The 13,547-nt window shown below is 35.0% G+C and overlaps 2 protein-coding genes across 2 annotated transcripts; one reads left to right on the top strand and one right to left on the bottom strand.

Annotated features, from left to right (window-relative positions):
- Nucleotides 1-1,077: 1,077 nt before the first annotated feature.
- LOC106655450 (NADH-cytochrome b5 reductase-like) lies at nt 1,078-2,463 on the bottom strand. Its single transcript, XM_014375840.2, has 4 exons — nt 2,022-2,463; nt 1,739-1,961; nt 1,463-1,671; nt 1,078-1,394 (listed from the first exon to the last, which is right to left on the bottom strand). The coding sequence occupies exons 1-4, from the start codon at nt 2,284-2,286 to the stop codon at nt 1,210-1,212; spliced, it is 882 nt and encodes a 293-aa protein (XP_014231326.1). The 5' UTR covers nt 2,287-2,463; the 3' UTR covers nt 1,078-1,209.
- A 1,133-nt stretch (nt 2,464-3,596) lies between these two features.
- LOC106655395 (putative gustatory receptor 28b) lies at nt 3,597-13,493 on the top strand. The gene is made up of 3 exons (XM_014375771.1): nt 3,597-4,667; nt 13,265-13,354; nt 13,416-13,493. Exons 1-3 carry the CDS (start codon nt 3,597-3,599, stop codon nt 13,491-13,493), a joined length of 1,239 nt encoding a protein of 412 aa, XP_014231257.1.
- Nucleotides 13,494-13,547: the final 54 nt, after the last annotated feature.

The raw sequence follows: 13,547 nt of genomic DNA, 5'->3' as shown, positions 1-13,547 counted from the left end.
AAGACAACGACAATATTATAATTACTCATGGAATTTTTCATATTAACTATAATAAATATTGATACTGTCGTTTCTTACTTTTGCACAAAAATGTAAACTAGATTTAAGAATTATTTAGATACTCGAAAGTAATCCTTGTGCGCGAAACGACGTTCAAATACGGACATGTTGATCGCTGGACCGATCAATTTAACATTCCCTACGATTTTGTAACACGCAGAGAGATCACATTCATGTTTTCTCTGATCATAAGCGTCAATTTTTAAAACTTTGTAAATAGAAAAAAAACCGTTTGAATGCATTGTAAAGTATTAATGTATAAGAGAGATTTATTTTAATTATTTCATTATTGAAATCAGAAGTATATTGTGTAAAAAAAAAAGGGAGAATATTTATTTTTTATGCTTGTATTGTTGAAAAAGTGTAAAGAATATTATTTTATTACTGTATATGTTGCCGTGACTTCGTTAATGCACGAATGCGTGTGTGATGATCGAATGCGGGAGAGCATGTCTAGCTATGATGACTTAATAGTAACATTTATTATTCTAAGCATAGGTTTTTCATTAAAAAGGTTTCCGAGTCAATAAATTGCTGGAATAAGCTTTTTAATGAAAAAATTCCAGGCTGTTTTACATATTTTACCAATTATTTTGGAAGATAATTGTATGAAAATTGCCTAAGCCATTTAGGCTCAAAAGTTAGTTAAATTTCAATTAAAAAATTACTCAAATTAAATCTTTGCCATTGTGTTAATTTGATTATTTCCTATCTGCCCCCAATTATTGATGGAATCCGTCAATATTCCGTCCACTATATCGGGGATTAAATAACATCGATTCCTCTATCGTGAGATTGACCGATAGAATATAACGCGAGTTGTTATCGTTACCACGGTCGCGTATGTCACACGATTTCATCGTAAATGCTCTTATGAGAGTTGATTCACAGCTCGCTTTAAAATCCAACGTGTCCTATTGAAAAGAAATGTATGAATTTATTCAAAATGAAATTTGAATTAATTTTTTAATGATGACTTTTTATAACACACTGTTTTCTTTCAAAAGGTTTATAAAGTCGAACTTTCCAAAATTCATTTATTGGATATTTTTCAACAAAATGTATTTACAATATCTATGATTTTTTAGTCATAATAACAATTCAATATACATTGATTATTTACATTTATCCACTTAAACTTAGTAGATATCAACTAAAAACATAATGTTTAAATTCTCTTTTCATCATTAGTTCTTTTGTTATTTTGTTAAATTCCGGAGTTCCACAAATTAATATTAATGTTGTTTCTTTGGAATAAGAGTCCAGTAGACTTTGAATATAATCTTCTTTTAAGTATTTGTTGACAACTGTTACTCCTGATATACTTGCATCCACTGTAAAAGACCAATTCAAATTAATGTTTTGATAATAATTTTTAAGTATTTTTAAAAATAATATTTACTTTTATCATTTAAGCACAGTGTGCATTCAAAATTCCAATAATCTGTAAGTGTTCTCAATTCTTCTTTTAAAGGCACATGAGATATAGATCTAAATCCTATAAACATATGAACTCTGGTATCTTCTAATTCATCTTTACAAATTGAAACAGCAATTGGGTAAACAGCAGCAATCCCAGTTCCGATGCTTAACATAACTACATATTGATAACTGAAATTAAATTATGATCATCACGAATCATTTGTCATGAAGTAAATAATAAACTTTACTCATTTACCTATTTCTATTATAAATAAAATCTCCATATGGACCTCTGACAAACAGTTCTTCATCAATTTTTAATTTTTTAAAACAGTTACTAGCTATTCCATCTTCATAAAGTTTGATTAAAAATTTAATTTTTTTGTCATTCCAAGTTATTGGAGTATAGGGCTTTGATGTCGAGTTTAATCTGATCATAACATGTTGGCCTGGAGTTAAAAAAAGTCTGCATCTTTCATCTTAAAAAAGAACAAAAAATTAATTTTATATTTTATTGATATTTGAAGGCATAAATTTACCTGGAACACATTCAATTTCGAGATAAATACAATTTTCTGAAGCCTCAATTATACTTTTAACAACAAATTTCTTGTACTTGGTGAGCGATAAATAGTTTTCTCCTCTCAGCTCATTAAATTTACAATTTTTTTTCTCCTCCCATTCTTTCAATAATTTTTGATGAACATCAAAAATGCATGGATTACAAGAATTGCCGCAGCAATCCTCTTGCGATGGTGTTTGAGGTCTATCGGATTCAATTTTATCATGACTTTGCGTTGTCATATTGACATTTCAAATAAATAGGTAAATACTTCCTTACTAAATAGGAACTAACTTTATATCAAAATACGAGAAACAGAATTCATTCTTCGAAAAGCCTGAGTCATTGATTTCGACTCATGCATTTTTATCGTAGTAAAGAACGTGCGATTCATAATGTTCTGTAAACATTAAAACTCGTGTTGATGTTTGAGTAGCAGACGATATAGTTTGTGATTAGTTACGAAAAAATTATCAGATGGCGTCATACGTTTTAAATTTATGAGTAAAAATTCAGGAAAAGCTTTTTAGGAGCATTTGAATACTGTTACTGATTTAAAAAATATAATCTCGTATTTTTTAAAAGAAATGTCAGATGTTTATTACCGACGACGATCATGCATCTATATTATCAAACGAGTGGAGGTCTCTGACAATTTTGACGGAAACTAAGGGTCTAATGGTGCCAGTTTCTTTAGATAACATTGTTTTATTATGGAATAATATTCAAAATATTAAATTCTATTCCAGTAATAAGCCAATTTTTACGCATCTTTCGTCATTTATTTTGAAGATATTATCAGTGCCCCATGCAAACGTAGATCCCGAAAGACGATTTAGTGATTTAAATTTCATAAAAACTAACAACTCCAACAGATTAGTCATTAAGACAGTAGCAGGATTGTTAAAATCGGGACAAGCAATCAACTATACAGCACTGATCATGTATTTAAGCCTAGTAAATGAACGATAAATAACGTGTATAATAAAAGTATTTGGAATTAAATTTTCATGAAACTTATTTATTTTAATGCCTATAACTATGATGATGAATAAATAAAAATGATATTGTACATTTAAAAATATATTCTATGCAATAAAAAAAAATCATAAAACAATCCTAATGAGTAAACAAAATTTGAACTAGCTTAAATTTTAATTTCATCGCGGGATATTAAAATAGATGAGTCAAAAATATTTTCCATGGAAAAGAAAAGGCTTTCAAATCGATTGATTGCTTCATAAGCTCCGCAATGAAAAAATTTCAGTCAGTTTGTTTTACATATATACTTTACCTATTATTTCGAAAGACACTCAGGCGAAGCAAGTACTTGAATTTCAATGAGAGCCAGGTGCACACTCGTTTCGATAAGATTGCTCTTTTCTCTCCGTCTATGATTAATGGAATCGGTCGATCTTCCGTCCACTATCGCGAATTAAATAAATATCGATTCGTTTAAGTGGATTACACCGCATAGAAATAATATTCTTCGTTCACTAATGATATTACAACGAGCTTTAAAACTGTATTTTCAACAGAATTTCACACGACGATGATTACCGAAAATTCCAGTAGCGGCGTTGAAAAAAAAGCTCGCGCCAAAAGGAGTTCCACCCTCCTTCGCTACCCTAGCGACTTAACGTGTCTCAAATTCCTACTTCTCATCTTCAAGTCTCTCGGCCTCGCCACGTTCTCCATCGTCGAATCCAACGACAAAAATCAATCACGCGTCGATTTCGTCGACTCGACCTCGTCCCTCGTCTACACCCTCTTTCTGCTCGGTCTCATCGCCCTGACCAACTGCTGGGGCTTTCTCTCGGTCTACAATTTCCGCTACAAGCGCACCCTCAAGCTGTTCAACGCCATCGACCTGCTCGAGGTGTTCGCCGGGATCGTCAACAGCCTCGCCATCGGCCTCTTCTACTGCTGGAATCAGACGAGATCGGCCGGCCTCGCCGCGCGCATCTACCGCTTGAAACTCAGCGGCGACTCGCTTCGCGATCGCGATCGTAACTCTCCCCTCGACGCCGTCCTCCTCGTCGGCTTCGAGCTCTTGCTGTTCTTGGCGCTGCTCGTCACCTGCGTCGTCTTCTACGACAGGATGCTCTACACCATCAGCTCGACGCTGCGCAATCTCGTCGTCGCCTGGCTGTTTCTCCAGTACGCCCTGGTGGTGAGGTCGCTGCTCGGCGTCGCGGCGAGGATCAACTCGGCGCTTCGGGCACTGCCACCGCGCATCTCGTCCGGCACCAGCTGCTGCAGCGTCCTCGTCAACGCCAAGTGTCTCCAGGCGCTGCTGAGGCTGCGTCGAATGCACTGCTCGCTCGTCGAGACCTACCACGAGGTGGCCAAGTTCTACTCCCTGGTGGTGCTCGGCAGCGTCATGTACGCCTTTCTCTGCTTCGTCGTCATCCTGTACTTTCTGATGAATCTGCTGCTCGAGCGTCGGCTCATGCTCTCAGCAATCGAGTACGTCCAGCTGCTGTTGCGCTTCGTCGGGCTGATGTCGTCCCTCGTTGCGCTACTGATCTACGTCACCAAGATCGGCGAGGAGTTCGATCAGACTGGCATTCTGGTTCATCGGCTCATACAGAAAACCTTGAACAAGGATGTTTTGACGGAGGTATGTATAAAATGAGAATGAGTCAATTCTAGAAACAAATTTTCAATCGCAGGGTTATAAAAAATTACATAAAAAGTTCTTTTGTACGTGGGTACTGACGGGTAGCTTTTCAAAATTTTAGGAGTAAGGAAAAATGTAGGAAAAGTGTATCCGAAAATTCGTCTAAAGACTCAAACCCATTGATCCCATGGTAACTGAAAATTTAAAAATAATTTGAAGATGTTCAAATATTTTTACAACAGATAAATCGCTACATTAATTGTAAACAATATGATCATGAGCTATTTTCACATCGACCCTCGAAACACAGATCACGTTTATAGAAAAATTAAATTAGTTTCAATGTTGTCTTTCTTCATGAAACAAGCCTTAATATCAGAAGATAGCTCTTACTCATTTATTTTCTATAACAATAAATTGAAGGATCCATTGTTTGATTAAGGCACTAAAATGGATAAAAGTGACAAGAAATTCGAGGAATTTGTGTCGGAAAATAACCATGACATTGTTTTAGACGACAAAAAATACGTGTGTGATATTTGTCAGCTAGCATATACACTAGAAACAAGCTTAATAACCCACCGAGACACAACTCACAATGTACGAAACGAATACTCATGTGAAAAGTGTGAAAAGAAATTCGAGTTCCGAAGTCATTTGAGTAGACACCAAATATCAGAACACAAAAGTTGTAAAGATTTTCCATGCGACCAGTGCGAGAAAAAATTTGTGAAAAAATCAAGTTTATTCACGCACCAAAAATTGGTACACAAAGATCGGAAAGATTTCACATGCAACAAGTGCGAGAAAAAATTTGAAAATAAATCAAATTTAATCAAGCACAGAAAAATATTCCACGAAATTTTCAAAGACTATTTATGTGAAATGTGCGCCAAGAGATTTGGAAATAAACATAGTTTGCGATTGCACATAAAAACAGTCCACGACAGTTGCAAAGATTTTTCCTGCGACAAATGCGAGAAGAAATTTGAACACAAATCGACTTTGATTTTTCACACGACAGTCCACGAGGGTCGCAAAGATTACGCATGCGATAATTGCGAAAATAAATTTAGACGAAAATCGTATTTGCTCAACCACCAAAAAACAGTACATGAAAGTCGCAAAGACTACTCGTGCGACAAATGCGAAAAGGTATTTGGAAGAAAATTTAATTTACTCTTCCACCAAAAAACAGTACACGAAAGTCGGAAAGATTTCGCATGTGACAAGTGCGATAAGAAATTCGGACAAAAAGATGGTTTAATTTTGCACCAAAAAACCGTCCACAAGGGTCGCAAAGATTTCGCATGCCACAAATGCGAGAAAAAATTTGGACAACGATGCAATTTGATTAGACACCATAAAACAGTTCACGAAAGTCGCAAAGATTTCGCATGCGATAATTGCGAAACGAAATGTGTGAGTAAATCAGATTTGTTGAAGCACCAAAGGACAGTCCATGAAGGTCGTAAAGATTTCGCATGCGACAAGTGCAAGAAAAAATTTGGACATAAATATCATTTGTTATCTCACATAACAATAGTTCACGAGGGTCGCAAAGATTTCGCATGTGATAAATGCGAAAAAAAATTTGGAGAAAAATCGAAAATGATTAAACATCAAAAAACAGTCCATTATGGTCGTAGAGATTATTTATGCGACAAGTGTGAGAAGAAATTTGGACAAAAATCGACTTCGCTCAACCACCAAAGAACAATCCACGAAGGTCGCAAAGATTACGTATGCGACGTGTGCGAGCAGACATTTGGATACAAATCAGATTTGTTTCGGCACCAACAAACAGTCCACGAGGGTCGCAGAGATTACGTATGCGACAAATGTGAGAAAAAATTTGGACAAAAATCAGATTTGTTGAAGCATCACAGGACAATCCACGAAGGTCGCAAAGATTTCGCATGCGACAAGTGCGAGAAAAAGTTTGGTCGTAAATCGACCTTACTTTTGCATGAAAAGACGGTCCATCAAGGACGTAGAGACTATGCATGTAACAAGTGTGAGAAGAAATTTGGACAAAGATCGAATTTGCTCTCCCACCAAAGGGCAGTCCATGAAAGTTGCAAAGTTTAAGCATACGACGAATGCGGGAAACAATTGATGATAAGTAAATCAGATTTTTTAAATCACCAAGGGATAGTATACGAAGGTCATAAAGATTATGTATGCGACATATATGAAAAGAAATGGGCATGTAAATCAGATTTGTTGAAGCACCAAAGGATAGTCCACGAGGGTCGCAAAGACTACGCGTGCGACAAGTGCGAGAAAAAGTTTGGACATAAATATCATTTGCTCTCGCACATAATAACATTCCAAGCGGGCTGTAAAGTTCACGAATGCGATAAATGCGTGAAGAAATGATTATTCAAAATTGTAAATATGTATACTGTATATAGTATATTGTAAATCAAGAATATTGAAAATTATATTTCCAAAAATTAAAAAAATATTAGTATGAAAAAATCGCTTCCGATTCATGGCAAAGAGCTTTCTCAGAATGAAATCATCATTTATTTATATTCTACTTCTAAATGCTAATAAAGCAATTTTTCAAACTTAAAACCTGTGAACAAACTACAATTTCTAAAAAATTTAGATAAAAATATTCTCTTCTTTTTCTCGGTGTAATTTTTACAATAACGTTTTTGATTTTAAATTAAAGCTTGACTCATACTTGACTCATTCGATTAAAGCTTGATCATTTTTCGAAAGCACGGCTCGAAAAGATTGGAAATGCATTCCAACCCATTGAAAAATTAGGGTAAAAAATTAAAAAATAATGTTAAAAAAAACTTAACATAATCGACCATAAATGCTATTGAGTGCAGTAGGATTTACAATTCTGTCTTGTCTACGAATATGTAGTCAGAACGTACCAAATGCAAAAATTGACACAAGTCGATTACGAAAAAATTTTAATAGTTTTCGAGAAGAAAATTATTCATGTTATTATAAAAAAAGGTTAGCATTATTTTATTCGAAAACGATTGAGTTCAGAAAACTAGTTTACATAACAAAAATATCTTAGAATTTATCAAGAAACTTTCTCAAAATTTTTCAGAATTTTACATTTTCCAAATATTGTAACAAAATTAATTAACAGATAAATGGGTTGCTTAATTGTAAACAATTGAACATAAACAATTTTGACGTATTCCTTCGACGCACTGATGATGTTTACAGTAAAAGAAAATTAACTTCAATGTTGTCTTTCTTCATGAAACAAGCCTTAATACCAGAAGATAGCTCTGACTCATTTATTTTCTATAACAATAAATTGAAGGATCCATCGTTCGATTAAGGCACTAAAATGGATAAAAATGACAAGAAATTCGAGGAAGTTGTCTTGGAAAATAATCATGACATTGTTTTAGACGACAAAAAATACGTGTGTGATATTTGTCAAGAGGCATTTACACTAGAATCAAGTATGATAACACACCGAGACACAATTCACAACGAACAAAATAATTTCGCTTGTGACAAGTGCGAAGAGAAATTCGAGTTTCGAAGTCATTTGAGTAGACATCAAATATCAGAACACAAAAGCCGCAAAGATTTTGTATGCGACAAGTGCCAAAAGAAATTTGTGAAAAAATCCAGTTTATTCGCGCACCAAAAATTGGTACACAAAGATCGTAAAAATTTCTCGTGCAACAAGTGCGAGAGGAAATTTGAAAATAAATCAACTTTACTCAAGCACAATAAAATATTCCACGAAGTTTTCAAAGATTATTTGTGTGAAATGTGCGCCAAGAGATTTGGAAATAAACAGAGATTGCTATTGCACATAAAAACAGTCCACGACAATCGCAGAGATTTTGCTTGCGACAAGTGCGAAAAGAAATTTAGACAAAAAGGTCATTTGCTTATTCATCAAGAGGCAGTACATGAATGTCGCAAAGATTACTTCTGCGACAAATGCGAGAAGAAATTTGGACGAAAATCGACATTGATTAGACATCAGAAGATAACACACGAAGGTCGCAGAGATTACGTATTCGATAATTGCGAAAATAAATTTGGGCGAAAATCGTATTTGGTTCAGCACCAAAAGACAGTCCACGAGGGTCGCAAAGATTACGCTTGCGAACAGTGCCAGCAGAAATTTGGAAAAAAATATAATTTACTTACCCACCAAAAGACAGTCCATGAGGGTCGCAAAGATTTTGCATGTGACAAGTGCGATAAGAAATTTGCTCAAAACTCGAGTTTACTCTTCCACCAAAGGACAATACACGAAGGTCGCAAAGATTATGTATGCGACAAGTGCGAAAAGAAATTCGGAGATCGAAGCAATTTGATTAAACACCAAAAGACAGTCCATGAGGGTCGCAAAGATTTCGCATGTGACAAGTGCGATAAGAAATTTACCCAAAACTCGAGTTTACTCTTCCACCAAAGGACAATACACGAAGTTCGCAAAGATTACACATGTGACCAATGCGACAAGAAATTTGGGGTTCGCAGCAATTTGATAAAACATCAAACAACAGTCCATGAAGGTCGTAAAGATTTTGCCTGCGACACGTGCGAGCAGAAATTTGGATACAAATCAGATTTGCTCAAGCATAAAAAGATAGTACACGAAGGTCATAAAGATTATGTATGCGACAAATGTGAAAAGAAATGGGCATATAAATCAGATTTGTTGAAGCACCAAAGGACAGTCCACGAGGGTCGCAAAGACTACGCGTGCGACAAGTGCGAGAGAAAATTTGGATTCAAATCAAATTTGTTGAAGCACCAAAGGATGGTCCACGAGGGTCGCAAAGACTACGCGTGCGACATGTGCGAGAAAAAATTTGGGCATAAATATCATTTGCTCTCGCACATAACAACTGTCCACGAGGGTAGCAAAGATTCCACATACGACAAGTGCGAGAAAAAATTTGGAGAAAAATCGAAAATGATTAAACATCAAAAAACCGTCCATTATGGTCGCAGATTTCGCGTGTGACGAATGCGAAAAGAAATTCGGGGTTAAAAGCAATTTACTCGCCCACCCAAGGGTAGTCCACGAAAGTGGCAAAAATTACGAATCCGTTAATTGCTAAAAGTCATTTGGAGAAAAACCGAAATTGATTAGGCATCCAAAAATAATTGTGCACGAGGCTCTCAAAAATCACGAATGTGACAAATGCGAGAAGAAATGATGATTCACAATTGTAATTATGTATACTGTATAGTATATAGTAAATCAAGAATATTAAAAATTATATTTCCAAAAATGAAAAAAATATTAATATGAAAAAATCGCTTCCGATTCATGGCAAAGAGCTTTCTCATAGTGAATAAATCATTTATATTCTACTTCTAGATGCTGATAAAGCAATTTTTCAAACATAAAACCTGTGAAGAAACTACAATTTCTAAAAAATTAGGATAAAAATATTCTCTTCTTTTTCTAGGTGTAATTTTCACAATAACGTTTTTGATCTCAAATTAAAGCTTTACCGATCATTTTTCAAAAGCATAGCTCGAAAAGATTGGAAATGCATTCCAACCAATTGAAAAATTAGGGTAAATAATTGAAAAAAAATGTTAAAAAAAAACTTAACATAATCGACCATAAATGCTATTGAGTTCAGTAGGATTTACAATGCTGTCTTGTCTACGAATATGTAGTTGGAACGTACCAAATGCAAAAATTGACAATAGTCGATTTCGAAAAAATTAAATAGTTTTCGAGAAGGAAATTATTCAAGTTAACATAAAAAAAGTTTAGCATTATTTTACTCGAAACGATTGAGTTCAGAAAACTAATTTACATAACAAAAATATCTTAGAATTGATCAAGAAACTTTCTCAAAATTTTTCAGAATTTTACATTTTCCAAATATTGTAAAAAAATGTATAAACAGATAAATGGGTTGCTTAATTGTAAACAATTAAACATAAACAATTTTGACATATTCCTTTAACGCACTGATGATGTTTACAGTAAAAGCAAATTAGTTTCAATGTTGTCTTTCTCCATGAAACATGCCTTACTGCCTTAATAATAATAAGATAACTTTTACTCATTAATTTTTCATAACATTAAATCGTTTGTATTATAGTCATCAAAATGGATACAAGTAAGATAAAATCGGAAGAAGTTGTCTCCGAAAATAATTCCAATGGACCCGACATTGTTGTTTCTGACGAAAAAAAATTCGTTAGTGATATTTGCCCGGAGGTATTTACATTAGAATCAAGCATGATATCGCACCAAAATACAAAGAACAAAGAACAAAATAATTTCGCATGTGACAAGTGCGAAGAGAAATTTGAGTTCCGAAGTCATTTGAGCAGACACCAAATATCGGTACACAGAGGCCGCAACGATTTTGCATGCGACCAGTGTGAGAAAAAATTTGTGAAAAAATCCAGTTTATTTACGCACCAAAAATTGGTACACAAAAATCGCGAAGATTTCAGGTGCAACAAGTGTGAGAAAAAATTTGAAAATAAATCAACTTTACTCAAGCACAATAAAATATTCCACGAAGTTTTCAGAGACTACTTGTGTGAAAGGTGCGCCAAGAGATTTGGAAATAAGAAAAGTTTACTCTTGCATATAAAGGAAGTACATGACGGTCGCAAAGATTTCGACTGCGACAATTCCGAGCAAAACTTTGAAAATAAATCAGATTTGTTAAAGGATCAATGGACAATATACGAAGATCGCAAAGATTTTACATGCAATAAGAGTGAAAATACATTTAATAATCCGAGCAGTGTGATAAGGCACAAAAAAACATTTCATGAAGGTCGCAAAGATTACGAATGTTATAATTGCGAGAAAAAATTTGGGCATAAATCGACTTTAATTTTTCATCAAAAAACAGTCCACGAGGGTCGCAAAGATTTCGCATGTGACAATTGTAAAATGATATTCGGACAAAAATCGCATTTGCTTTACCATCAAAGGCAAGTACACGAACGTCGCAGAGATTTTGCTTGCGACAAGTGTGAGAAAAAATTTGTAAGTAGAGCAGATTTATTGAAGCACCAAAGAGCAGTCCACGAAGGTCGCAAAGATTTCGCATGTGACGAATGCGAGAAGAAATTCGGGGTTCGATGCAATTTACTCGCCCATCAAAGGTTAGTCCACGTAAGTGGCAAAAATTACGAATGCGTTAATTGCGAAAAGAAATTTAGAGCAAAATTAAATTTGGTTAGACATCAAAAATCAGTCCACGAGGCTCGCACAGATCACGAATGCGACAAGTGCGAGAAGAAGTTTGGACAAAAATCGACTTTGCTCAACCACCAAAGAACAATCCACGAAGGGCGCAAAGATTACGTATGCGACGTGTGCGAGCAGACATTTGGATACAAATCAGATTTGTTGAAGCACCAAAGGACAGTCCACGAAGGTCGCAGAGATTACGCATGCGACAAGTGCGAGAAAAAGTTTGGACGTAAATCGACCTTACTTTTGCATGAAAAGACGGTCCATCAAGGACGTAGAGACTATGCATGTAACAAGTGTGAGAAGAAATTTGGACGAAAAGCTCATTTGATCTGCCATCAAAAGACAGTCCATAAAAGTTGCAAAGTTTAAGCATATGGCGAATGCGGGAAGCAATTATGGAGAAGTGAATCATATTTTTTTGATCACCAAGGGATAGCATACGAAGGACATAAAGATTTTGTATGCGACATATATGAAAAGAAATGGGCATGTAAATCAGATTTGTTGAAGCACCAAAGGACAGTTCACGAAGGTCACAAAGATTACGCGTGCGACAAGTGCGAGAAAAAATTAGGGCATAAATATCATTTGCTCTCGCATATAACAACAGTCCACGAGGGTAGCAAAGATTTCGCATGTGACAAGTGCGAGAAGAAATTTGGACAAAAATCAAATTTGATCTGGCACCAAATGACAACCCATAAAAGTCGCAAAGATTAAGCATGCGACAAAAGCGAGAAAGAATAATGATTGACAATTATAAATATGTATAATAAAAAATATGTATAGATGCTTATGCAAGTATTTTTCTAAAATTTCAATAAAAACTGTGTCAAAATGATCATGTATTACCTGAACCTCTGACATTCAACTATTATTACACCTTTGCACACTGACGTTATAATGTTTTTAGATTTCGTAACGACCAATTACTACTCTCTGTTAGTTTTTTGGCTATTTGGTTTCTAATTCTTCGTGCAACGATCAACTGAAAGATTTTTTCACGTCTTGTTTGTAACAGTGAATGGGGCAAGGATTTAGTTGATCGCTGGGAACTTTTTACTGAAAAAACCACAGTGAAAGTTATTTTATAATTTAATTTAAATCACAAATTGTTTTCTAAATTTCTTAAAAATTGATTAAAACTCTCATGAATTTTTTATTATTTTCTTAGTAATTTTATCAATCCAAAATCTGTGTACATTATTGCTTTTCCAATTTCGTGGGTAGCGACACTAATCCCCCACTGCATCGAGGAGTCTTAAAAGCATCTTCCAATTTTCAGTATCCCCGCACAAACGAATTTTCTTTCTTTTTTTACCTTTACAAGTCAAGATTTTCTTGGTAATTCCAATTACACATTACTAATAAAATGTTCTTTCTATTCATACAGTTGAACGATTTCTCGTTGTACTTGCTTCACGCGCGTACCAACTTCACGGCGTACGGCTTTTTCACCCTCGACGGCAGCTTGATAATATCGGTAAGATGAATCGGCTGCTCGAGTTTCAGTTTTGACCAATGACGTTAATTTTTTTGCGCAGATTTTTGGATCGATCGCTACTTACCTGGTGATACTGGTACAATTTCAACTGGAGTTCAGATCCGACGAGGCCCGATGATGCACGTGACCGTCTATACAATAATATCCGCGTCACGAGGCTTCTGTACATTAT

The sequence above is a fragment of the Trichogramma pretiosum genome, unplaced genomic scaffold (assembly GCF_000599845.2).
Source record: "Trichogramma pretiosum strain Unisexual culture from Peru unplaced genomic scaffold, Tpre_2.0 scaffold101, whole genome shotgun sequence".
Lineage (NCBI taxonomy): Eukaryota > Metazoa > Arthropoda > Insecta > Hymenoptera > Trichogrammatidae > Trichogramma > Trichogramma pretiosum.
Note: the sequence above shows the minus strand (reverse complement) of the source record. Positions and strands in the feature narration are given on the sequence as shown.

Bases quoted from the DNA above. Each gene is read 5' to 3' on its own strand.
- LOC106655450 (XM_014375840.2), bottom strand. From the start codon at position 2,286: ATGACAACGCAAAGTCATGATAAAATTGAATCCGATAGACCTCAAACA. The intron at 1,962-2,021 runs GTAAATTTATGC...TTCTTTTTTAAG, and splicing joins CGAAATTGAATGTGTTCCAG to ATGAAAGATGCAGACTTTTT. The intron at 1,672-1,738 runs GTAAATGAGTAA...ATTTAATTTCAG, and splicing joins TTTATTTATAATAGAAATAG to TTATCAATATGTAGTTATGT.
- LOC106655395 (XM_014375771.1), top strand. From the start codon at position 3,597: ATGATTACCGAAAATTCCAGTAGCGGCGTTGAAAAAAAAGCTCGCGCC. The intron at 4,668-13,264 runs GTATGTATAAAA...CTATTCATACAG, and splicing joins ACAAGGATGTTTTGACGGAG to TTGAACGATTTCTCGTTGTA. The intron at 13,355-13,415 runs GTAAGATGAATC...TTTTTTGCGCAG, and splicing joins ACGGCAGCTTGATAATATCG to ATTTTTGGATCGATCGCTAC.